The sequence below is a fragment of the Heterodontus francisci genome, chromosome 2, assembly GCF_036365525.1.
Source record: "Heterodontus francisci isolate sHetFra1 chromosome 2, sHetFra1.hap1, whole genome shotgun sequence".
Lineage (NCBI taxonomy): Eukaryota > Metazoa > Chordata > Chondrichthyes > Heterodontiformes > Heterodontidae > Heterodontus > Heterodontus francisci.
This window is the reverse complement of record NC_090372.1, coordinates 152,754,924-152,781,716: the sequence shown is the minus strand read 5'-3', so window position 1 is coordinate 152,781,716 and position 26,793 is coordinate 152,754,924. Positions and strand designations below refer to the sequence as shown.

Sequence of the window (26,793 nt, the reverse complement as noted above, 5' to 3'; positions counted from 1 at the left end):
TTAGTAGGGGGATCGAGTTTCGGAGCCACGAGGTCATGCTGCAGCTGTACAAAACTCTGGTGAGACCGCACCTGGAGTATTGCGTGCAGTTCTGGTCACCGCATTATAGGAAGGATGTGGAAGCTATGGAAAGGGTGCAGAGGAGATTTACTAGGATGTTGCCTGGTATGGAGGGAAGGTCTTACGAGGAAAGGCTGAGGGACTTGAGGTTGTTTTCGTTGGAGAGAAGGAGGAGGAGAGGTGACTTAATAGAGACATATAAGATAATCAGAGGGTTAGATAGGGTGGATAGTGAGCGTCTTTTTCCTCGGATGGTGATGGCAAACACGAGGGGACATAGCTTCAAGTTGAGGGGTGATAGATATAGGACAGATGTGAGAGGTAGTTTCTTTACACAGAGAGTAGTAAGGGCGTGGAACGCCCTGCCTGCAGCAGTAGTAGATTCGCCAACTTTAAGGGCATTTAAGTGGTCATTGGATAGACATATGGATGAAAATGGAATAGTGTAGGTCAGATCGTTTCACAGGTCGGCGCAACATCGAGGGCTGAAGGGCCTGTACTGCGCTGTAATGTTCTAATTCTAATTCTAATTGCTCTTCCTGATATATATTAATGACCTAGACTCTGGTGTACAGGGCACTATTTCAAAATTTGCAGATGATATGAAACTTGGAAGCATTGTGAACTGTGAAGAGGATAGTGTAGACTTCAAAAAGACATAGACAAGTTGGTGGAATGGGTGGACAAGTGGCAGATGATGTTCAATGCGGAGAAATGTGAAGTGATTCATTTTGGTAGGAATAACATGGAGAGACAATATAAAATAAAGGGTACAACTTTAAAGGGGGTGCAGGAGCAGAGGGACCTGGGTGTATATGTGCATAAGTCATTGAAAGTGGCAGGACAGGTTGAGAGAGTGGTTAATAAAACGTACAGTATCCTCGGCTTTATTAATAAGGGCATAGAGTACAAGAGCAAGGAAGTTATGTTGAACTTGTGTAAAACACTAGATTGGTCTCAGCTGGAGTATTGCGTCCAGTTCTGGGCACTGCACTTTAGGAAATTTCTTAAAGCATTGAAGAGAGTGCAGAAAAGATTCACGAGAATGGTTCTAGAGATGAGGAACTTCAGTTATGAAGATAGATTAGAGAAGTTGGGACTGTTTTCCTTAGAGAAGGGAAGGCTGAGAGGTGACTTGGTAGAAGTATTCAAAATCATGAAGGGTCTGGACAGAGTAGATAAGGAGAAACTGTTGCCTCTTGTGAAAGGCTTGAGAAGGAGAGGGCACAGATTTAAAGTAATTGGCAAGAAAAGCAAAAGCGAAATGAGGAAAAGAATTTTCACACAGCGAGTGATTAAGTTTTGGAATGCGCTGCTTACAGGCAGGTTCAATCAAGGCATTCAAAAGGGAATAAGACTGTTATCTGAAAAGGAAGAATGTACAGGGTTACAGAGAGAAGGTGGGGGAATGGCACTAGGTGAATTGCTTATTTGGAGAGCCGGTGTAGACACGATGGTCTGAATGGCCTCCTTTTGTGCTGTAACAATTCTGTGATTCTGTGAAGAAAGAAAAAGAATTGGACATTGTAAATAGCTAATATATTAAAATAAGTAACAAGAAAATCATGGCTATACATCATGTGTACAGTGCAGGATGGTACATTGTGCAACCCAAGGGCCATGATTGGTATTGCCTCAGAATTAAAATGTAGTTGTATCAACTCAACAGCCATACCCATACTCTTCCTGCCCCTTTTTTTAAAGCCAAAGTCTGAGTAATATTTTTCAAGCATTCCACCTTATTCTGAATTCCAACCTGCTTGTTTGTTTATGTTCACATTATGGAAGATGGTAATTAACAGGTTTGTGTTGAGGTATGACGCGTAACAAGTGGCTATAATAATGTGAAAATACTTTATTGATTACAAATGTAAGTTTTCACAATCATTTTTTGAAAAACAAACAGATTTACAAGTTTTTATTGAAACTCATAAAATTCAACAATCAACACAATGAAGGTAAAACACGTCTTTAATAATTTCATAGTGTTATTTCAGCCAGTATTTTTAGTCTTGATATTTTAGTTTTAGAGATACAGCACTGAAACAGGCCCTTCGGCCCACCGAGTCTGTGCTGACCATCAACCACCCATTTATACTAATCCTACACTAATTCCATATTCCTATCACATCCCCACCTGTCCCTATATTTCCCTACCACCTACATATACTTGGGGCAATTGCTAATGGCCAATTTACCTATCAACCTGCAAGTCTTTGGCATGTGGGAGGAAACCGGAGCACCCGGAGGAAACCCACGCAGACACAGGGAGAACTTGCAAACTTCACACAGGCAGTACCCAGAATTGAACCCAGGTCGCTGGAGCTGTGAGGCTGCGGTGCTAACCACTGCGCCACTGTGCCGGAACTTTCAACTTGACAGGATGTAGGACTTTCCAATGAAGTCATTGGAAGGGAAAATCTAGTGGGTGTAAAATGGCTGGCCAATTCAATCCCATACCATTCTATCCTGTCAGATCCAATCTGATCCCATCAGATCCAGATCTACCCCATCCCATCTCATCCGATATTGTTATTTTACTCCCCTGCTGAAGTTGAAAGTTTTTCCTGATCTCTTTGCGAGATTTTTACCAAGTAACAATTACTCCTTTTGGCCTTTATTGCCAGAGGGGTTAGAGTTTAAAAATAGGGAAGTCCTGTTACAACTGTACAGGGTGTTGGTGAGGCCGCTCCTGGAGTACTGTGTACAGTTTTGGTCCCCGGATTTAAAGAAGGATATACCAGCATTGGAGGCAGTTCAGAAAAGCTTCACAAGGCTGATTCTTTGGATGAAGGGGCTGTCTTATCAAGAGCAGCTAAACAGGTTAGGCCTTTATTCATTGGAGTTTAGAAGAATGAGAGGTAATCTTATAGAAACATATAAGATTTTAAGGGGGATCGACAGGGTAGATGTTGAGAAGATGTTTCTACTAGTGGGGGAATCTCGAACTAGGGGATATAATTACAGAATGAGAGGGCACACATTTAAAACTGAGATGCAAAGGAATTTCTTCTCTCAGAGGGTGGTGAATCTCTGGAATTCTCTGCCTCAGAGAGTTGTGGCAGCTAGGTCACTAAATGTATTTAAGGAGGAGGTAGATAGATTTTTGAAATCTCGGGGAGTCGAGGGTTAGGCAGAGCAGGCCCGAAAGAGAAGTTGAGGACTGGGACAGATCAGCCATGATCTTATTGAATGGCGGGGCAGGCTTGAGGGGCTGAATGGCCTACACCTGCTCCTATTTCTTATGTTCTTATGTTCCTGTACGTAGTAAGGCTGTATGTAACTAAACATCACTGTATCTCATTTGCATGTTTTGTGAGTATCTTCTACTATAACTAGAAACAGAACTTATATTTATTGATTGAAAATACTAACAGAGTATAAGAAACTAGAACACAAAATATGAAAAGAACTTTCCAAAAATATTGCTCCCTTATCCGCCCTGAGTTTTGTTTTCCGCTTCTATAACACATGCAGGTTAAGAGGAGAGGAACCCGAGGAAAAATGTGACAACATTATTAGATCACTAACTGTAGTTTACCATTCTATAAAGACAAATTTATATGCACTAATGTGCTTGCGCTATTTTGTCACTCACTGCTTATTTATGCCAATTAAAGGCTTGCTAATTGTTCATAATGGTAATTGATGCTCATTTACATGGTCTGCAATGTATTTTTTGATGATGCCCAGAGTTCGCCATCTGGTTTTAGCTATTAGGGTGGATTTTCCTCTTCACTGCACGTGGGAACTCAATTTTCCCCAAGTGCAGGGTGAGAAGAAAAAGCAATGGGGATCTGCAAAACCAGGGCTCTGCCCTCTCCCTTCTCCCACGCTGCTTTGGCTTCCGGCTGATTTGATGCATGGTTTTGAAACTTGGACCACGCAGGTCCACTGAATGCTAATCACACTTAGCTGAACATGCATTCAGCTACACGGGGAACACCCTGCTAGCTCTATTTAAAGGGACAGACATTCAACTTGTAGGTGAGGTGCTTTTGATTTACCTCTGATATTGGAAAGTTTTTGGAAGTACTGTGGCTCTTTTTTGGAGGTGATATGGTGAGATAGTGCATCCATACAGGGAGGGCAGAGGATTTGGTCACCTGTCTGCACCAAATCTGCAAGAGGTGTGGGGGCTATAGTTGCAGTGCCTCTGGGTGTGCATCATGACAGACAAATGGAGCTGAGGCTTTAGAGAGGGGAAACTCTGCACAGAGGGAAGAAAAGGACGGCTCTCGCAGAAGGCCTTATCCACCATGGATTTGCAGGGGGCACTTCTACCTGCAACCTCACCCAGGAGCAATGCCTCAGATTCAAGAAGGCGGTGGTCACAGGACCTGCAGCCTCACACCAGGGCGTGGATGTGTTGCTAATGGCCATCAAGATCACTTTCTTTAAACGTTTACACGACTAGAGGAGGAAGAGGCAGGAATGAGGCCTCTGGAATTCCTTTGCTCCAGATGGGCTGTCCGAGAGTGCCTATTCAGGTGGGAGTAGGCAACTGTCATGCAGGCCCCCAGCTGCCAAGAATGAGGCACACATTATTTCGCCACATGAACATTAAAACTTAAAATTGTTGCTGGGAAGAAAACAGGGCCTATCACAAGGAATTGCCAGGCCCCACGCCAGAAATACCATTTTTGCATACTAGCAGACGGTGTCGGAACAAAGGAACCAGTCCCTGCTTCCCCAATACACAGAAGACCTGGTCAGACCACTTTAGTCACATGACTAACTGGCTGTTGGAAGTTTTTTTAAATTTAAACTTGCCACAGAGTTTTAAAACTCAGAAAGCTGTTGGCTCCTGGACTAAAAAGACCTCTTTCCTGTCTGCTCCCATCTCTTTCTCACGGAACCGAAGACCCATTGAAGACACATGAACCTCAAGAGAGAAAAATCTCCGACAGTGAACAAGGTTTAAGAAGAATATTGGGCCCCAACAAAAAGCAAGACTACCTACAAAAGGAGTACAGTGAGCTCAAAGCACAGTAACTTCTGATATTGCCTCAAAGCTCTCTGCTTTTTTCCCCAGCTCTTTTCTGTCTCTATTTGCATGTGCGTATCGCGTATGCATGCTAGCGTGGGGCGCAGCGTGTATCCGTAGGCGTTAACCGAATTAGAGTTTAAGTTTTAATAAATTTCACTTTTCTTCTTTAAACTTAAGAAGGCTTGTTTGTGCTCATTTCTTTGCCGTATAATTGGAAAGTGGTGAACAAGGATTTACCAAGAGGGAGCTCAAAACAAAATGTGTTTAAAAATTAAATCCTGTTACAATAAGATCAGGTGAAGGCTGAAAGAGACCCCTAGATACCTTTTTCACCTGGTCGTAACAGAAACATTCCAGAAATCTTCCAGTATGCTGGCCCTTGCTGCATCCAGCCTCCAGGAGGTGACAGAGGCCCTACATGCGAGGAAAGGCTATTTCATCTTTTTCTCTTTAAACAGAGAGAAACAGGATGAGCAGGCTCATGGATTTGCCAAGATAGCAGGATTCCCAGTCGTGCAGGGAGCCATTGACTACATATACATAGCTCTGTGGGCCACTCATGTCAACGGGGAGAGGTACGGAAACTGCAAGGGCTACCACTCCATTAATGTGCAGTTGGTGTGCAACCATGCACAAACCATTATGTCAGTAAATGCCCCCTATCCTGGCAGGTGTGACAACGCCTTCGTCCTGAGGCAGTATACTGTTCTCACCATCTTCAGGCCACCAGAAAGAACCAGAGGCTGGCTGCTCGGAGACAGGGTGGTCTGCTGTGTCCTCCACAACATCGCGATCATGAGGGTGCAGCCACTGTCACTAGGCATTTGCCTGCTACCATGGGAGGAGGAAGAGGAGCAGGCAGGAAGGAGGAATCCAGGATCCCTTTGCTACAGGTGGACTGCCTGGAAGTGCCTATTCAGACTTCACTTCCCTTCAGCACCATAGTTCTATTATTCCCCACCTTCCCACCCATATTGGATACCCCATCATGTGTCCTTTGGCCAACTTCCTGGCATAAAAGACACCAACAAAAACCTTTCAAATACATCTTTATCCAACAATATACTCAATTTTAAAAAAAATGAAATATTCACCCTTGTGCATTCCTTTGGTGACTGTCTTGTAGGTGCCTTTGTCTGGCCTAGTGCTCCTACGCAGTGCTACCCCAGTGGCTGCAGCATGCCTGGTGTAAGGCTACTGACTTTCACTGGTGGAGACTGCAGATGGCCTCTTAGGATGTCCTCAAACAGCTCTGGGCCTTGAGGGCCTGACTTCAGACTGCACCAACGCAGCATGGGCAGCAGCAGTCTGGACTAGCTGAATGAGACGCACCAGCAAGGGCACTGGCCGAGTCTCAGTGGTGACAGCACGAATACTGGGAGAAGACAGCAGTTTGTGCTCCATGGTGCCACTGTCACTTGCCTGGGATGGTGCCTAGTTATCTGCTTTAGGACAGATTGCTGGACTTCTGTGAGAGCCTGCAGCAAGCATAGATCTCATTACCTCTGTCTGAGCTTCTATTGCAACACTGTAACATTGCATGGCTTCCCCCTGTGCAGTAGTGGAAGCTGAGATGACAGCTACCAGATGCTGCAACACAGCTGAGTCCACAAGTGCTGTCATGGAGTTAGTCACCACTTCCACGTTGCAAGGGATGGGCTGCAAGCTCAGCGTGATGCCCTGTGCCATGTTGGACTCCTCCATGCTCCTTGACGGTGACAAGAGGCTCTCTGGCAGGCCAGTCAATTCACCAGATATCTTAGTCTGCATGTTCATCAACATTCTCCTGTACACCGTCCCATCAAAGTCCTCCTCTAAGTCCTCTGGAGTAGAATGTGTGTGAACCCACTTTACAGGCAGCTAGCACACAAGTTATCCTTTAATCCCAGGCTTGGTTGTAGTTCACTCATGCCTGGTGACTTGCCACATCAGATTCTGACTCTGCACAACCTGCTAAAGTTTGTGCAGTGCCAGTATCTGAGCTGGTGACTGCATGTGTCAGATCAGGTGACATTGCTTCTTCATCTCTAGCGTGGTGTTGCTCTCGCCCTTCCTGCTGAGGCTACTGTTGCTGGCCAGCTTGCAGTTCTTGGGTGACTGAAAGCAGAAAATCAGATTGGAAGGGTTGGGCTGAGGGAAGGGGTAGGGTGGGGCGGTGGGGGAGGGGGGGTGTGCATGGACAGAAAAAGTTTCATAATCACATCATCAGCAACTTGCACTTCAGCCAGAATTTTACAACGACTGCTGAGTCCCACCACCGGGGCTGAAGGTGGCATATTGCCAGTGGTGGCCAATTAGTTGGCGGCTGGCATCCCAATTAAGGATAGCAGCCCACACCCCAAGAACTGCGGGCGCAATCAGAGGGCCAACAGCTCAGCAGCACCACTGCTAGTTGGTGGCTGCAGCTCCAGGGAGAGTTTTAGTTTAGTGATACAGCACTGAAACAGGCCCTTCGGCCCACCGAGTCTGTGCCGACCATCAACCACCCATTTATACTAATGCTACACTAATCCCATATTCCTACCACATCCCCACCTGTCCCTATATTTCCCTACCACCTACCTACACTAGGGGCAATTGCTAATGGCCAATTTACCTATAAACCTGCAAGTCTTTGGCATGTGGGAGGAAACCGGAGCACCCGGAGGAAACCCACGCAGACACAGGGAGAACTTGCAAACTCCACACAGGCAGTACCCAGAATTGAACCCGGGTCACTGGAGCTGTGAGGCTGTGGTGCTAACCACTGCGCCACTGTGCCGCCCGAGGATCCTCAATGGCCAAGGCACCCTCGAAGAGGAGTAAGTGGGGTTTGGGCTTGCAATTAGTGGTGGTGGTGGGGGTAGGGGATTGCTGAGGGCAGGCAGTGCAGTTGCCATGGATCGGCCATTGCCACCGGGGGACCACTCCGTGGGCTGCTCACGCAATGGTAGGCACCCTCAATGCAGGCAATATGACAGCAGAGGCGGGAAGTGGGCCTTAATTGGTCACTTAAGTAGCTCAATTTTGGCTCCCGGCGGGTGGCCAATCAGCCACCTTTCCCGTCCGTAACAAAATGGCTTGGATGTGGGAAAACACCAGGAACAACCCCCAATGCCTTCTTGTGCCATTTTGCCAGCCTCCCAGCCCATTGTCAATGACTTGATAAAATCCCAGCCTTTACATCAGAAAGCAGGATGAGGGTGAGGTAGGGTTTGAGAAGGGGCATAAGGCAGGAACATACCATCATCATCTCTGTTCTTGATGACACTGGATACAACGGATTTTGTCGCAGCCGGCTCCATACGGAGCAGCATCTCCCATAGGGCGTAGGTGACACAGGCATGCCCCATTCCCCGCCACTTCTGCTCTGCTCCCTTTGCTTATGCCGCAACTTTTCCTGCAAGAGAGAGGCAAGAATGTCAGTGATTATACTGTTATTTTGGTTGATGTTCCTGCCATAGCTGAATGGCTGGAAGTATGTGGACGGTGTGAGAGATAAGTGTGAGGCTGGTATCATTGGAAGGTGTGTGATGGTGAGGTGGAGCATCTGACTGTTGGGCCTGAGTCCTGAATGCTAAGGACTGCTGATAGGTGAGTGATGGGATTGTGGTGCATTGAGTGGTGTGAGAGGTTGGTGGTGTGATGGGCCGGAGATGTCCTTTGGATACCTTTGTAGATACATTCACTGACCTTGACCACCCGCATAAGGTCATTTAATCTCTTGAGGCACTGCTGCCATGTGCTTGTGGCCAGACTCTGGAAGTTCATCTTGAGGGCCTCTTGGCCCCTGTAGAAACATGGCCTCTATCCTCCTGTTGACCTCCATCTTTAAGGCCTTCAGTGCCACACCTGTGAACTTGGGTGCCCTCTCTTTTCTCTGGTGCTCCATTATTTTGCTTCCACTTGCAGCCAATTCCACTTCAGGCATTCAGCAGCAGCTTTCTTGTAATGAGCGCAGCACCCCTTTTAAACGGGCAGGCTGCCTTTAAGAGCTGGAGGCTAGCTACAATATGTGCTAGCCACACACAGTGCTAGGCCCCCGGCTTGGCATTCAGCCAGCAGCGTGGGTCATACTTGGCTGAACACTACAATCATGCAAATGAGGAAGCAGCACAACGTTTGCGTGCTGCCTGCCTCAATGGGCGGGGGCAGATCATGAATCATGACCCCTGCACCCCAAACTGGAACAGATGAATTTTGAGTCCCTTACCTCAAAAAATCTTCTGCAACAAATCTTGAACAAAAAAAAAATTCACATAAATAACTGTCAGGCATAGTCCAGAAAGTCCTCTGAAGAAAATGAAAATGTTTTAAATATAAGAACATAAAAAATAGGTGCAGGGGTAGGCCATTCGGCCCCTCGAGCCTGTTTCGCCATTCAATAAGATCGTAGCTGATCTGATCACACCCTCAACTACACTTTCCTGCCTGCCCCTCATAATCCTTGACTCCCTTGTAGATCAAAACTCTGTCTAGCTCAGCCTTGAATATATTCAATGACCCAGCTTCCACTGCTGTCTGGGTTAAAGGTACCAATGATTAACGACCCTCTGAGAGAAGATATTCCTCCTCATTTCCATTTTAAACGAGAGATCCCTTATTCTGAAACTGTGCCCCCTCGTTCTAGATTCCCCCATGAGAGGAAACATCCTCTTAGCATCTACCCTGTCAAGCCCCCTCAGATTCTCATGTGTTTCAACAAGATCACCTCTCATTCTTCTAAACTCCATTGAGTATAGGTCCAATCTGCTCAACCTTTCCCCATAAGGCAACACCTTCATCCAAGGGATCAGCCTAGTGAACCTTCTCTGAACTGATTCCAATGCAAGTATATCCCTCCCGTAAATCCCTCCCTTTTAAAAGTTGCATCTTATTTGCTTGAAATACTTAATTTCTTCAGTGACAAGTAATAAACACGCTTGTAATTGTAATTGCAGCTGCCCTAAGACATTGATTGCCATTTATATTTACTCTAAGTAGCACAAAGTTCTGCCTGAGTGAGTGCTGTACAAATTTGCTAAGTGTGGGAATTTCAAGGGTCGATCTCTTTCTAAAGTCTAGTCAAGTTGGCATTTTGCATTTAATTTAACTTTAACATTAAATTGTAGTTTCTTTCAGTCTTAGTGGTAAACAAGCTGCCTGCTACTGTCAGCTGCACAGTTAGTTAAATAGGTAGCTAGTTAGAACTGGTTTCATAGTCAGCAGGGCCTGACTCAGTTCTCTGGAATTCCAGCTAGTATAAATACAGGAGGTCTTCCCAACACACAAAGTTCTGCTTGACTTGAGTGCTGTGAGACAGAGTTCTGGTATTTTACAGAACAAGGAGTTATCAGAGAGGGAGCTAGAGACAGTGAGACCTGAGAGCTGAAGCTCAGACGCATTAAGTAGGTGATTGATTGGTGAGTTTTAAGGTTTTTTTTTTCCCCTTTCTAAATTGGGGCAGTGGTTTAAACTGGTACTGGGGAGATATAAGTCTTGTATCAAATTTGTAGCTTAATTAGTTAAACCACTTAATGTAGCTACAAATTATCAATGTTATTTCTAAACTTGAAACCTAATAAGCAAAAAAAAACACAATAGAGATGGCAGGGCAAGTAATGTGCAGCAGCTGTAGCGTGTGGGAGCTGGTGGACACCAGTGGGACCCATGGCAACCACATCTGCAGCAAGTGGCCGCAGCTCAAAGAACTTCATCTCAGAATTGATTAGCAGGAATCCAAGCTTCGGACACTGCGATGCATCAGGGAGGGGGAAAGTTACCTGGCCACTTTCTTCCATGAGGCAGCCACATCCTCTGGCTACGTACTTCAGGTTTGGTCCATTCTCAAGGACAGGAGGGTGTGGCTATGAGTGAGACAGTTATGGGGTCCCAGAAGGTAGTAATGGAGGAGCTTCAGCCCTTGCATTTGTCCAACGGGTATGAGATTCTTGCAGCTTGTGTGAACGAGAGCAAGACTGCAGGGAGGATGAGCAAACTGACCACAGCACTGTGGTACAGGGGGCCATTCAAGTGGAGGGAGAAAAAAGGAATGTAGTAGTAGTAAGGGAAAGTATTGTCAGGGGGTAGATATTGTTCTTTGTAGCCCAGAGTATGAGTCCCGAAGGCTGTGTTGCCTGCTGGTGCCAGGGTTAAAGCCAACTCCTTGTGGCTGGAGAGGAACTTGGAGGGGAAGGATCCAGTTGTCGTGGTCCATGTGGGCACCAGTGACCTAGGTGGGACTAAGAACCAGATTCTGCTAAGGGAGTATGAACAGCTAGGGGCTAAATTAAAAAGCAGAACCACAATGATAATCTCTGGATTACTACCTGAGCCACAAGCAAATTGACATAGGGTAAATAAGATCAGAGAGTTGGATGTGTGGCTCAACAATTGGTGTGGGAGAAGTGGGTTTCAATTCATGGGGCACTGTCACCAGTACTGGGGAAAAAGGAAGCTGTACCATTGGGATGGCCTTCATCTGAACCTCGCTTATTCCAGTGACCTGGTGAATTGTGTAACGAGGACTTTAGAGAGGGTTTTAAACTGAATAGTGTGGGGGAGGGCTCAGGTGAGGGGAAATTTAGAAAGTTAACAAAAAAGGGCAAGGCAATAGTGCAGGGTAGTGATATGGGTAATGATAACCAGAATGTGACAGGAAGAGACAGAGTGTATAAACATAACAGTGCACCAGCAAATATGGTCACAGTGGGGGAAAACTGTAAAAAGACAGAATTAATGGCTCTTTATCTGAATGCACACAACATCTGCTATTTTTCAGGGGTGGCAAGTGATCTGTCCGAGTGTGCTCTTTTTGTTTGTAATAAAGCTCGAAAAATTATTATTTTTTTAACCTTTTCAGTTAACAGGTGTATATATATATATATATATATATATATATATATATGTATATGTGTGTGAGTGTGAAGGGACTAATGTAAAAAGGGACTTTAAAAATTGGTCAAGGTAAAAAAGAGGAATTTTTAAAATTTAATGTTGGATTTTTAAAAAATGTCTCTGTGATATTGTTTACTAGTTAAAACTTGTTTTATAATAAACTGCTAATTATGTTGTTCAGTTAGGAAACCTGGTTAGTGTGTTCTATTATGGGGAAAATAGTGTATCTGACTGTTTCAGCAAGTAGGAAAAATTTAAAGAATATCTTGTGAACTGTGGAGAAGTGGGACTGAATTAACAGTGCACTCCTCCCACCTCGGTCCTGACAACATTCCAGCAATAGTACTGAAGACCTGTGCTCCAGAACTTGCCCCGCCCCTAGCCAAGCTGTTCCAATACACCTACAACACAGGCATCTACCTGGCAATGTGGAAAATTGCCCAGGTATGTCCTGTACGCAAAAAGCAGGAGGTCCAACCTGGCCAATTACCGCCCCAACAGTCTACTCTCGTATCATCATCTCTTCTATCAAGCAGCACTTGCTTAGCAATAACCTGCTCGCTGATGCTGAGTTTGTGTTCTGCCAGGGCTACTCAGCTCCTGACCTCATTACAGCCTTGGTTCAAACATGGACAAAACAGCTGAACTGAAGAGGTGAGGTGAGAGTAACTGCCCTTGACCTCAAGGCAGCATTTGACCGTGTATGGCGTTGAGGAGCCCTAGCAAAACTGGGGTCAATGGGGATCAGGGGGAAAACTCTCCACTGGTAGGAGTCGTACCTAGCGTAAAGGAAGATGGTTGTGGTTGTTGGAGGTCAATCATCTCAGCTCCAGGACATCACTGCAGGAGTTTCTCAGGGTAGTGTCCTAGGCCCAACCATCTTCAGCTGCTTCAATAAGCTTCCTTCAATCGTAAGGTCAGAAGTGGGAATGTTCGCTGATGATTGCACAATGTTCAGCACCATTCGCGACTCCTCAGATACTGAAACAGTCTGTGTCGAAATGCAGCAAGACCTGAACAACATCCAGTCTTGGGCTGATAAATGGCAAGCAACATTCGCGCCACACAAGTGCCAGGCAATGACCATCTCCAACAAGAGAGAATCTAGCCATCTCCCCTTGACATTCAATGGCATTGCCATCGCTGAATCCCCCACTATCAACATCCTGGGGTTACCATTGACCAGAAACTGAACTGGAGTAGCCATATAAATACCGTGGCTACAAGAGCAGGTCAGAGGCTAGGAATCCTGCAGCGAATAACTCACCTCCTGACTCCCCAAAGCCTGTCCACCATCTACAAGGCACAGGTCAGGAGTGTGATGGAATACTCTCCACTTGCCTGGATAGGTGCACCTCCAACAACACTCAAGAAGCTCAACACCATCCAGGACAAAGCAGCCTGCTTGATTGGCACCCCATCCACCACCTTCAACATTCACTCCCTCCACCACTGACGAACAGTGGCAACAGTGTGTACCATCTACAAGATGCACTGCAGCAACTCACCAAGGCTCCTTCGACGGCACCTTCCAAACCTGCGACCTCTACCACCTAGAAGGACAAGGGCAGCAAATGCATGGGAACACCACCACCTGCAAGTTCCCCTCCAAGTCGCACACCATCTTGACTTGGAACTATATCACCGTTCCTTCACTGTCGCCTGGTCAAAATCCTGGAACTCCCTTCCTAACAGCACTGTGGGTATACCTACCCCAAATGCACTGCAGTGGTTCAAGAAGGCAGCTCACCACCACCTTCTCAAGGGCAATTAGGGATGGACAATAAATGTTGGCCTAGTCAGTGACGCCCACATCCCATGATTGAATAAAGAAAAGGTTGTGATAGCACACCCACAGTGCTGTTCCTATGTTCTATGTTACTTTTCAAAAAATGATTCATCAGGTCTCGCTCCCATTTGATGTTCACTGTCCCTAACCAGTGAATCTTTCCCATGCACAACAAGGAATAAAATCAATCTTAATACCTATTTCTTCACTTTTGTTATTTTAGTTGTGTATTAAATCAACCTGGGCCATTTTCTGTGAGTCTCCTACCTTTCAGTCCTATATGGAAAGAGACCCTTTTCAAAGAGTTCTATTCAGCCTGTTTTGTTGAACTTAACTATCAACCTGAAACCATCAGAAACGGATAAGTAGCTCACTGGCACTCTGCCCATTTTGATTCATTTTTGCTACAGTGGACTCTGCATTCTAACAATGGCACTAATTGTGCAGCAGGATTGAGCTGTAGATCAATGAGTCCCATGACAAGAGCAGGGTGCTGATCAACCAAGCCATTGGTTAGAAATTTGACTGTGCAGATATGTAGATATTTAAAGCAGGAAGTACTGATAGAAAAGACATAATAAGGCAAATGGAGTTTGGACTTTCTACATCGGTACACTGAATTTAAAAGTAAGGAAGTACTATTGAATTTTTACAAGAGATTGATTAGGCCACAGTTGGAGTAGCATGTGCAGTTCCGGGCACACTGTAATAGCTTTAATAATCTTCCTATCAGAAGGATACAGATTTGCAAGAATGTTGCCAGGGTTCAAAAGTTGCAGCTATGAAAAAAGATTTGATCAGCTAGGGTTGTTTTCCCTAGAACAGAGGAGACTGAGGGGTGACTTAATTGAGGTGTACAAAATTATGAGGGGCCTAGATAAAGTAGAGAGGAAGGACTTGTTTCCCCTAGCGGAGAGGTCATTTAACAGGGGATTTAAGGTGATTGGTAGAAGGATTAGAGGGGACATGAGGAAAAACGTTTTCACCCAGAGGGTTGTGAGTATCTGGAATTCACTGCCAGGAACGGTGGTGGAGGCAGAAACCCTCAACTCATTTAAAAGGTACCTGGACATGCACCTGAAGTGCTGCAAGCTGCAAGGCTATGGACCAGGTGCTGCAAGGCGGGATTAGATTGGACGGCTAGTTTCTATTTTTTTTTCTTCTCGGCCGGCATGGACACGATGGGCTGTGTGGCCTCCTTCTGTGCTGTAATTTTTCTATGGTTCTAAGAATTGCTAAAATTATACCTGGAATGGGAGATTATTGTTATGGAAAAAGGTTAAAAAAATTGGGCTTTTTCAATAGTCTTGAGAAGATCAAAGAAAGATCCGACGGGAGTTTAAAAATTATAGAAGTTTTCAAGAGGTTAAATAGCGAAAGATTTTCTGTTGATTGGTGAGTTGATAACACAGACTCAGGATTATTACTTACAGAACAAAGGGGCAAATTAGAAGATTTTTTTTCGATGAAATGTTTTACCACAATTTGCCATTGAGGCACAGACTAACATTTAAAAAAGAATTGAATAAATATTTAAAAAGAAAGATTAACGTAAGAAAAAGGCAGGGAAATGTGATCTGAGTAGATAAGCTGCTGCACAGGCTCAACCAGCCACGTTGCTTTCTTATTCTTTTTGTATCATTTGTTTGATTCAGTGGATCCAAAATTCGAGACAAACATAATCCTGGAAGATCTCTCGACTGGGGCCAGAGAATGGGATGGTTTTGTTAGGACTCTGTCCCTTTTCTCCTGTGTTGCCATTTTCCTGATGGGATTACCATGGGCCTTATTCAAGAGGGCATGTTGATGGAATTTCCCTGGGGACCCCATGAATTTTGCCCATTATGCCCATACTTGCATTTATATAGCACCTCATGAGCTCAGGATATCTCAAAGTGCTTCACAACCAATGAGATATTTTTGAATTGTAGTCACTGTTGTAATTTAGAGAGGCACTGCAGCCAATTTGTGTAAAGCAAAATCCCACAAACAGCAATGATACAAATGACCGAATATTCCATTTTAGCAGGTTTTATTGAGAAATGTGTTGTGTAGGACACCAGGCATACTCCCTTCTCTTAACTAAACGTCTAATTTGAAAGACAGCACCTCTGTCCATGCAACTCTCTCTCTGTACAGCACAGAAGTTTCAGTTTATATTATGTACTGAAGTCCTAGAGTGGGACTTGAACCCATAATTTACTATTGCAGAAATGAAAGCAGTACTGCTGAACCAAGTCTGACATTTGAGAGTAGGATAAAGAGGAAACATTGCATCTGGCCCTTTGAAGGAGGACTGCCAACAGCACATGAAGAATGGCAGCAAATGTTCAACATTTTCTTTCCTTGAGCTCTTCACAGGGATTTCTGATTTGTTCTTGCTGCAATGATGTCTGCTCTACCTTCCCCATGGTGCTTTGCATTTTAACACAAGCATCAATGCAAGTAGATGCTAATAATCTTGGTGTTTATATAATAGAAACAGAGAGCATAATGTTTAATTAGTGGCAACATTTCACATCTACATGTGTTCAGAACAGTGATGTATTCATGTGCAAGGATTTACGTATAACATAATGAAAATGGTTATTGACAAGTGAATGGGTGAGGTGGGACTACTAAGTGTTTTCATATCACTGTGTTCTTGTTTTATTTTTCATCCTGAAAACCTATGGATCCTAATGTGCCTCTACATACTCGCAGAGGTGTACCAGAGCTCTGAAATACCCTTCTCAAAGGCATTCGAGTAGCAAATAGTAAAAGTACAAATCTTCCTGGATTTTGTGTTGCAGCAAGATTCTGAAAATGGTAACTTATGTATATTAAAGTCTACTAATATATAACTGCCAAAATATTTTTCCTAAAATGCTAACTATAACATTGGGGGTTGGCAGCTTGTGCCCAGAACCCCAACAAAAGTCTAGCATGTTAAAACACAAGAACAACCTGTAGTTATATAGTGGTTTTCGTGTAGAAAACCGCAAGGAAATATGTTCATAACACACACTAAATAGCACTTTACAGATCCTGACATGTTGAAAAGCATGAGACATTGCACAAGCACCAATGTGCCGAATAAGGAATGACATTCACCTCCATTTTGTGATTACAGTATGCAATTACTTTTGAATTTTGTCATTCTGTTTCATCCATTGAGGTTTAGTTTTCCGTATTAAATTAAAAACTGCTGCTCAAAGCCTTGTGCTTTGTCTCCTGGCAATGTACCATTAATCATTCTCAGAGGAATGAAAACCAAACCGAGAAAACAGTCAGTGGCAAAATTATGGTTCAGAAAATGAAGTAGGACAGGATTTAAAATGGGTGGAAGCTTAAATTGGAGAGGATGAGAATAATAGAGTAAGCAAATTCTGGAACTGGAACTTTAGGAGCTTTTTGCTTCAGTTGTTATTCTAATGTCCCTAATGCTTTGAGGCCATAGCCTCAAGAAAATGAACATCATGGGGCAGGACGTCAGAAATGCTCCATCCATCAATATCGGCGACCACGCTCTGGAAGTGGTTCAAGAGTTCACCTACCTCGGCTCAACTATCACCAGTAACCTGTCTCTCGATGCAGAAATCAACAAGCGCATGGGAAAGGCTTTCACTACTATGCCCAGACTGGCCAAGAGAGTGTGGGAAAATGGCGCACTGACACGGAACACAAAAGTCCGAGTGTATCAAGCCTGTGTCCTCAGTACCTTGCTCTACGGCAGCGAGGCCTGGACAACGTATGTCAGCCAAGAGCGACGTCTCAATTCATTCCATCTTCGCTGCCTCCGGAGAATCCTTGGCATCAGGTGGCAGGACCGCATCTGCAACATAGAAGTCCTCGAGGCGGCCAACATCCCCAACTAATACACACTACTGAGTCAGCGGCGCTTGAGATGGCTTGGCCATGTGAGCCGCGTGGAAGATGGCAGGATCCCCAAAGACACATTGTACAGCGAGCTCGCCACTGGTATCAGACCCATCGGCCGTCCATGTCTCCGCTTTAAAGACGTCTGCAAACGCGACATGAAGTCCTGTGACATTGATCAAAAGTCGTGGGAGTCAGTTGCCAGTGATCGCCAGAGCTGGCGGGCAGCCATAAAGGCGGGGCTAAAATGTGGCGAGTCGAAGAGACTTAGCAGTTGGCAGGAAAAAAGACAGAAGCGCAAGGGGAGAGCCAACTGTGTATCAGCCCTGACAAACAATTTTTTCTGCAGCACCTGTGGAAGAGTCTGTCACTCTAGTATTGGCCTTTATAGCCACTCCAGGCACTGCTCCACAAACCACTGACCACCTCCAGGCGCTTACCCATTGTCTCCCGAGACAAGGAGGCCAAAGAAGAAGAAGAAGAATGCTTTGGTATATTACACAGCCTTCCAGATGAATGTTTTATATATCATATTGAAATTTATTATACCCATGCCTTGAGTTGATAATCTAAACTAGCTGAAGAAACATAAAATAAAATGATTTGTACCAAATGATATTTATAAACATTAATATTCAGGTTTTTACACAAGTGACAATTAGGATAAAGGAATGAAGATGTTATAAGGTTTAAAGGCAAAATCAATAAAAAGATAGGTAGTGCATTCTACCAAAGCATATAATTGCACAAAGATGAGTGGCAGGTCAGATGATTGGTCAGAATATAAAGAATGGCGGAGAATGACTAAAAGGTTAATCAGGAGAAAGAAGTTCGAGTATGAGCTGAAGCTAGCGAGAAATGTAAAAATGGATAGCAAGAGTTTCTACAGGTATTTAAAAAGGAAAAGAGTAAGTAAAGTGAGTGTTGGTCCTCTAGAGAGTGAGAATGGGGAGTTAATAGTAGATAATAAGGAAATGGCAGATGAAATGAACACATTTTTTGCTTCTGTCTATGCTATAGAGGATACAAAAAAATTCTAGTAATAGCTGTAAATCAGGAGGTAGAAGGAAGAGAGGAACTTGGTGAAATTACAATCACCAGGAAAGCAGTACTAAGCAAACTGATGGAGCTGCGGGCTGGCAAGTCCCCGGGTCCTGATGGCTTCATCCTAGGGTCTTAAAAGAGGTGGCTAATGAGGTAGTAGATGTGTTGGTGTTAATTTTTCAAAATTCGCTAGATTCTGGAAAGGTTCCATCAGACTGGAAAGTAGCAAATATAACCCCTCTATTCAAGAAGGGAGGGAGGCAGAAAACAGGTAACTATAGGCCAGTTAGCTTGACATCTGTCATGGGGAAGGTGTTAGAATCGATCATTAAGGAGGCTATAGCTGGGCACTTAGAAAAACTCAAGATAATCGGGAATAGTCAGCATGGTTTTGTGAAAGGGAAATTATGTTTAACCTATTTATTGGAGTTCTTTGAAGGAGTAACATGCACTGTGGATAAAGGGGAGCCTGTTGACGTACTGTACTTGGATTTCCAGAAGGCATTTGACAAGTGCCACATAAAAGGTTATTGCGCAAAGTGGGAGCTTGTGGTGTAAGGGATAACATATTAGCATGGATGGAAGATTGGCTGGCTGGCAGAAAACAGAAAGTATGCATAAACTGGTTGTTTTCTGATTGGCAGGATGTGATAAGTGGAGTTGCGCAGGGGTCCGTGCTGGAGCCTCAAATTTTCACAATTTATATCAATGACTTGGATGAGGGAAACAATGGCATGGTAGCTAAATTTGCAGATGACACAAAGATAGATAGGAAAGTATGTTGTGAAGAGGACATAAGGAGGTTGTAGACATATAGATAGGCTGAGTGAGTGGACAAAAACCTGGCAGATGGAGTATAATGTGGGAAAATGTGAAGTTGTTCACTTTGGCAGGAAGAATAAAAAAGCAGAGTATTACTTAAATGGAGAACTACTGCAGAATTCCGAGGTGCAGAGGGATCTAGGTGCTCTAGTGCATGTCACAAAAAGTTAGTATGCAGGTTCAGGAAGTATTAAAGAAGGCTAATGGAATGCTATCCTTTATTATGAGAGGAATTGAAAATAAAAGTAAGGATGTTATGCTTCAGTTATACAGGGAATTGGTGAGACCACATCTCGAATACTGTGTGCAGTTTTGGTCTCCTTATTTAAGGAAGAATGTGAATGCGTTGGAGATGGTTCAGAGGAGGTTTACTAGATTGATACCTGGAATTAGCTGGTTGTCTTCTGAGGAAAGGTTGGACAGACTGGGCTTGGTTTCACTAGAGTTTAGAAGAGTGAGGGGAGACTTAACTGAAATTTATAAGATCCTGAGGGATCTTGACAGGGTGGATGTGGAAAGGATGTTTCCTCTTGTAGGTAAGTCCAGAACTAAGGGGCACTGTTTTCAAATTAGGACAGAGATGAGGACAAATTTTTTCTCAGAGGGTTTTGCGACTTTGGAACTCTCTGCCTCAGAAGGTGGTGAAGGCGGGATCATGGAATATTTTTAAGGCGCAGGTAAATATATTCTTGTTAGGGAAGGGAATCAAAGGTTATCGGGGGAAGATGGGAATGTGGAATTCGAGACACAAACAGATCAGCCATGAACTTATTGAATGGCAGAGTAGGCTTGAGGGGCCGAATGGCCTACTTCTGCTCCTAATTCATATGTTCGTAACTGGCCTGCCAAACACTGAGCAAAATATGGAAAGATCACCATGCTTTGACCTACCAGTGCCATCTAGTGCTGACTCTGGCAGAGTGGGTCTCCTGTCTGACCCCAAAAAGCTCATCCCTCACGCTCTATATCTCTATTAGGAGTACATGCAGGTTAGAGTCCCGAAGGTTGATGTAGTTCTCTTGGTTCTGGCTGACATCACTGACTTCCAAATTACTTGCTCCTCCAACACTGCCATTGCCCATTTAAGCAACAGTAGGTTTTATACCCGCTGCTGCATCAGGTCTGTATTTCTTTTCCAGCACCTGGGGATCACCCTCCCATCAAGGGTGGAGCAAGGCCGAAGTTTCTGGAAGTATGGAGCAGGTGGGCATCAGAGACCTACCAGCCTACTCCACACTAGTGAGGTGCCCTGGCATTGACCCCACCCCGCCAGCTCTGGCAGAGTCAGTGTTGGAGGGCATGATTGGGCGCAATCCTGGGTTACTACTGAGGTCTGGACCCAAGCAAATTCAGGGGCAGTTACTTTATACAGACAGTAGTGAACATTTGGAATAGACTGTTGAAGCACACAGTGCAGAAAGGAAGATAGTATAGAAAAATGTGGGGAAAATTGGATAGATATTTGAGAGAGTAGGCGATTGAGGTACAGAATTAAATTTTTCTAGTTCTGTTTTCCTATGTCAGTTGCTATTGGTTCATGTTCTGAGTGGTTATCTCTATTTTACTGTTTTATCAAGCTTTGAACTTGAGAGAAGTAACTTTTGTCATGATCCACACATATAAAATCGCCAACCTTTTTGTCTTTCAGTGCCATACACATTACATCCCCGTTTGTGCATCCAATGGAGATACCTACCAGAATGAATGTTTCATGAGGCTAGCTGCGTGCAAATATCAGAAAGAAATCACAGCAGTAACAGAAGGTCTATGCTATATAGGTACGTACTACATGTTAGTAAATGGAACTTTTGAGCAAAAATTATTTTACTTTGAACTGCGATTTGTTGTGATTGTATTTCTTAAGAATTCCTTTTTGCATGATAACTGAAAGTATTTACTGACAGCTGACTATCTAAACAGACTTACTAGCCATATATCAGAAGTTAACTTTTTCATCCACTATACCTATAGTGTAAGGAAATGGGGTGGGGAGGTCTACTGCCATCCCCATCCCTGCAAGCGGCATGGTAAAGTTTACTACCCCTTTTACAAGTGTTGGTGAGGATGAGGCACGGATATCAGCCGATTTATCTGGCTCCTGTCTCAACTCTTGCTTGTTATACTCCAAAGAGCCTTGTGGTGAAGGATGGAACTGGAGTCAATCATTACACACTTTTATAGCATTTATTTAGAATTACACATTACAAACATGCACCTCCTCCCCACAACAACCACAGTTTCAATCTGTTCCTTTATATAGGGACACAAGTGAATTCCCAGCTAATGCCCACCACCTGCATACAATTAAATAAAACCAATATGCAATTAACAGATTCCCTCCCCCACCTAAAATAAAAATGAGTTTATTGGTGTGCAACCACTATTTCAAAAAAAAATTACTTCAAAGACCTTCATATTGTGCACAAAACATTACATTCTGAGACTGTCTTCCCCTAGGACCCCTAACACTTTCTTGGTACAAGCATTTCTTTCTATAAAACAATCCAACAATTCATGACTTACATCCACCCATTTAATTTTAGAGATTTCAGGCTGGATTTTAAGCTCTGGTAGAAGGTGGGTTTTTTGATGGGGTAGGCGGAGAAATGGCATGGAGTTGTCCACCACAGAACCCGACGCTATAATGCAGTTTTCTGATTATCTTGGACGCAGCAAAGTTCTGTGATGGTACCTCCACCAGGACGCGACGGGATCATAATTTAAATTTTGTTACGTACTGTTTTGCATAAATTTGTATCTAATTCGCCACAATCCTACCAGACATTCGTAATCTTATGCATGACGTGTGGCACTCATGTGCCTTCACTTTCCCATCTTTAAAAAGCTGACAGCACCAAGGCGCGAATCCTCGGTGCCTGCGAAGGTTAGGTAACTTATCCGTTGTTAGTTTGTGGAATTTATTTCGCATTAGTCATTGCTGCTGAGCTCCATCTGCAGATGTGAGGGGAGGGTGGAACTCTGCAGGTGGATACTGTTCGGGGGGAGGGTGGAACTCTGCAAGTGGATACTGTTGTCGGGGGCGGGGGGAGCTCTGCAAGTGGATACTGTTGGGGGGGGGTGGGTGAGAACTTGGCAACTGTATAGCTTGTTTTTCTTGGGGGTTCAGTGCAGGTTACTTAAATAAAATTGATATGGTCACGATGGCTTGCGCTTATTGAAAAGTTGTGAAAGCACATCAATCCATACCATAGAGTTCATGCATGAATGCTGCAGAACCAAAATTAACACACATATTTGCCCAGATATGTGTCCTTGACCTTTTGAAGGAAGCCAAAGTTACAAGGAGGATAGAAGTGAGTATGCTTCACCCTGTTTTCCTGGATCACGTTGCTGTGCTGAGGCATCTCCACCAGATGTGGGTCCAAGAGGCAGCTGTGGACCAAGAGGAAGCTCCTAGACATGAGCAGCAGCAACCACCAAGGCGAAGAAGAGCCCAGATATGCCAACGATTCTATAGGACTCAGGTGACATACCTGCAGATGTCTGAGCGCAACTGCCAGTGAAGACTGTGGCTGCCCAGAGAGGCCGTCACAGACCTTTGTTCAATGCTGAATGACGATTTGCGTCCAATGGGTTTTGGTGGTCATCCTGTGCCTGTAGCCTTCAAAATTACCGTGGCCCTAAACTTTTATGCCCCTGGATCATTCCAAGGATCCACTGGTGACGTGTGGGGTCTCTCAATCTGCAGTGCACCACTGCATCAAGGAGGTGACCAATGCTCTGTTCTGGAGGGCCAGCGAATATGTACACTGCAGGACAGACCCTGAGAGTCAGGCTGAGGGGGCCATTGGATTTGGGGCCATTATGGGATTCCCACAGATCCAAGGTGTGATCGACTTATGCATGTGGCCATCAAGGCTCCCACAGACTAACCAGCCTCCTTCATAAACAGAAAGGGGTTTCATTCAATTAACGTCCAACTAGTATGCAACCACAGCAAGCACTTCCGACAAGTGTGTGTCCACTTGCCAGGCAGCTGCCATGATTCATACACACTTCACCAGTCCCAAGTGCCACTGCTTTTCACTCCCCCGCTTGCCTTCGGGGGTGAATTCCTGGGGATAAGTGCTACCACTTGATGACATGGCTTCTGACACCAGTAAGGAACCCCAGCAATGATGCGGAAGAGCGTTACAATATCTGCTATGGATCCACCCGAGTGACCATTGAGCAAGCCATTGGTATGCTGAAGATGCAATTCTGCTGCCTCGATAGATCTGGTAGAGCCCTTCAGTATGCACCAGACATGGTTGGGCACATCATTGTGGTCTTCTGCGTTCTGCACAAGATCGCACTACAGTGTGGGGAGGCCTTGCGAGATGAAGAAGTACGGAAGCATGAGACATCCTCCGATGAAGAGGGCACACAAGGCAAAGTACGCATGGTGGAAGGTGCAGGAGAGTCATGGAACGGTGCCTTCACTAAGAGTTCCTGGTCCTCAGAGGTTGCCGTCATTTCCTTATTGTCTCTAATCATTTGCAAGTGGCACCCTGAAAGATACAAAGTAAAGACATTTAGGTGTTATGGTACACATGCCCTGGTGATGACAGCATTGCATTTCTCTAAAAAATGTAATTACAATTGTCATGCAGACCCCCACCTGCCAAGAATGAGGCATATTAATTTTGTCATATTCTTTCTTTTGGGCCTCCTTATCTCGAGAGACAATGGATACGCGCCTGGAGGTGGTCAGTGGTTTGTGAAGCAGCGCCTGGAGTGGCTATAAAGGCCAATTCTGGAGTGACAGGCTCTTCCACAGGTGCTGCAGAGAAATTTGTTTGTTGGGGCTGTTGCACAGTTGGCTCTCCCCTTGCGCCTCTGTCTTTTTTCCTGCCAACTACTAAGTCTCTTCGACTCGCCACAATTTAGCCCTGTCTTTATGGCTGCCCGCCAGCTCTGGCGAATGCTGGCAACTGACTCCCACGACTTGTGATCAATGTCACACGATTTCATGTCGCGTTTGCAGACGTCTTTATAACGGAGACATGGACGGCCGGTGGGTCTGATACCAGTGGCGAGCTCGCTGTACAATGTGTCTTTGGGGATCCTGCCATCTTCCATGCGGCTCACATGGCCAAGCCATCTCAAGCGCCGCTGACTCAGTAGTGTGTATAAGCTGGGGGTGTTGGCCGCTTCAAGGACTTCTGTGTTGGAGATATAGTCCTGCCACCTGATGCCAAGTATTCTCCGAAGGCAGCGAAGATGGAATGAATTGAGACGTCGCTCTTGGCTGGCATACGTTGTCCAGGCCTCGCTGCCGTAGAGCAAGGTACTGAGGACACAGGCCTGATACACTCGGACTTTTGTGTTCCGTGTCAGTGCGCCATTTTCCCACACTCTCTTGGCCAGTCTGGACATAACAGTGGAAGCCTTACCCATGCGCTTGTTGATTTCTGCATCTAGAGACAGGTTACTGGTGATAGTTGAGCCTAGGTAGGTGAACTCTTGAACCACTTCCAGAGCGTGGTCGCCAATATTGATGGATGGAGCATTTCTGACATCCTGCCCCATGATGTTCGTTTTCTTGAGGCTGATGGTTAGGCCAAATTCATTGCAGGCAGACGCAAACCTGTCGATGAGACTCTGCAGGCATTCTTCAGTGTGAGATGTTAAAGCAGCATCGTCAGCAAAGAGGAGTTCTCTGATGAGGACTTTCCGTACTTTGGACTTCGCTCTTAGACGGGCAAGGTTGAACAACCTGCCCCCTGATCTTGTGTGGAGGAAAATTCCTTCTTCAGAGGATTTGAACGCATGTGAAAGCAGCAGGGAGAAGAAAATCCCAAAACGTGTGGGTGCGAGAACACAGCCCTGTTTCACACCACTCAGGATAGGAAAGGGCTCTGATGAGGAGCCACCATGTTGAATTGTGCCTTTCATATTGTCATGGAATGAGGTGATGATACTTAGTAGCTTTGGTGGACATCCGATCTTTTCTAGTAGTCTGAAGAGACCACGTCTGCTGACGAGGTCAAAGGCTTTGGTGAGATCAATGAAAGCAATGTAGAGGGGCATCTGTTGTTCACGGCATTTCTCCTGTATCTGACGAAGGGAGAACAGCATGTCAATAGTCGATCTCTCTGCACGAAAGCCACACTGTGCCTCAGGGTAGAAAAATGTAATTACAATTGTCATGCAGACCCCCACCTGCCAAGAATGAGGCATATTAATTTTGTCATATGAACATTGATTTTAAACTGTTGCTGGAGTGAAGAAATGGCTTGTTTGAAGATCACCAGACACTGGGCTGGAAGGACATTTGCATACTAAGAGTCGTTGCTTGTGGAGACAAAGGGCTATCCCTGTTCTAATTAACCCAAATGGATTTTGATCACCAGACATTGAAGGTGTAAGGAAGCGCATTCCAGGTCCTGCTAAAATAATACAATCCACAGAGCCAGGATTGGCTAAACCAGCTGGTCACATGACTAACTGGCTGGTCCAGGTTTTTTGAACTAGCCACAGGACAGTTTGAATTCAGAAGGCAGTTTTTCAACTGAAGCTGGAACAAGCAAGTCTCTTGCCTGGCTGTCTTTCTCTCTCACTTTCTCCCAAGCCACCGGACACATGGAAGGCACATAAACCTCAAGAGAGAAAAGATTCCGACATCGGAACAAGTTGAAGTGTAAAATGGGCCCCAATGAACAACGGGACTTATCGGCAAACAAAGACTCACATTGAACTTAAAGGACAGTAAATACTTAACAGATATTGCCTCAAACTTTTCCCCTTTGTTCTTTCTATGTTTTATGTCTCTATCTGTGTGTGTGTTTATCGTGAATGCATGCTAGTATGGTTGTGTCGCATATTCGTAATTGTTAACCGGATTAGAGTTTAAGATTAGTAAACTTCTACCTTTCTTGTTTAAATCTAAGGAAACCTGTTTGATTTCTTCGTCTTAGAAATGGAGCAGTGAACAAGGATTCACTAAGGGGGAGCTAAAAACAGTGTTTTAAAATTAAACCCTGTTACAGTTAAACCAGGCAAAGGCTGAGAGGGAACCCCTAGATCTCTTCTCACCTGGTCGTAACAATGATTCATTCTGTTTGTCAATAATCACTCTCTTCAACTGGGACCCCAGGCTTGATGTCCAATATGACACATCCTCCATGACTCCCAGCTAACTCTAGCACTTTCTCTTCGGTCTGTGATAGAGGCCGTAGGTCAGACACCCCACCACCTGTCCTGGCTGTCTCCCTGCTGTTGTGGGCTCTCTTCCACTGAAAGATCAAGGATGCAGTTATTGTCAAGTTCCAAATGTATCTATGTCAGACGAATACTAAGCTGGGCCCCTCTTCTGCACATGGGGGATGTCTCTGCTCTCATACTGACTCTACCAGTCATGGGTCTTAATTGG

General features: G+C 44.8%; 1 protein-coding gene across 1 annotated transcript in view; it reads left to right on the top strand.

Annotated features, from left to right (window-relative positions):
* The window catches only part of LOC137347569 (tomoregulin-1-like), a 319,329-nt gene that overhangs the window by 113,014 nt on the left and 179,522 nt on the right, over positions 1 to 26,793 (top strand). The window contains exon 3 of the mRNA XM_068012070.1: positions 21,067 to 21,196. Coding sequence (XP_067868171.1) covers positions 21,067 to 21,196 — 130 coding nt within the window. The remainder of the gene's footprint in view (positions 1 to 21,066; positions 21,197 to 26,793) is intronic.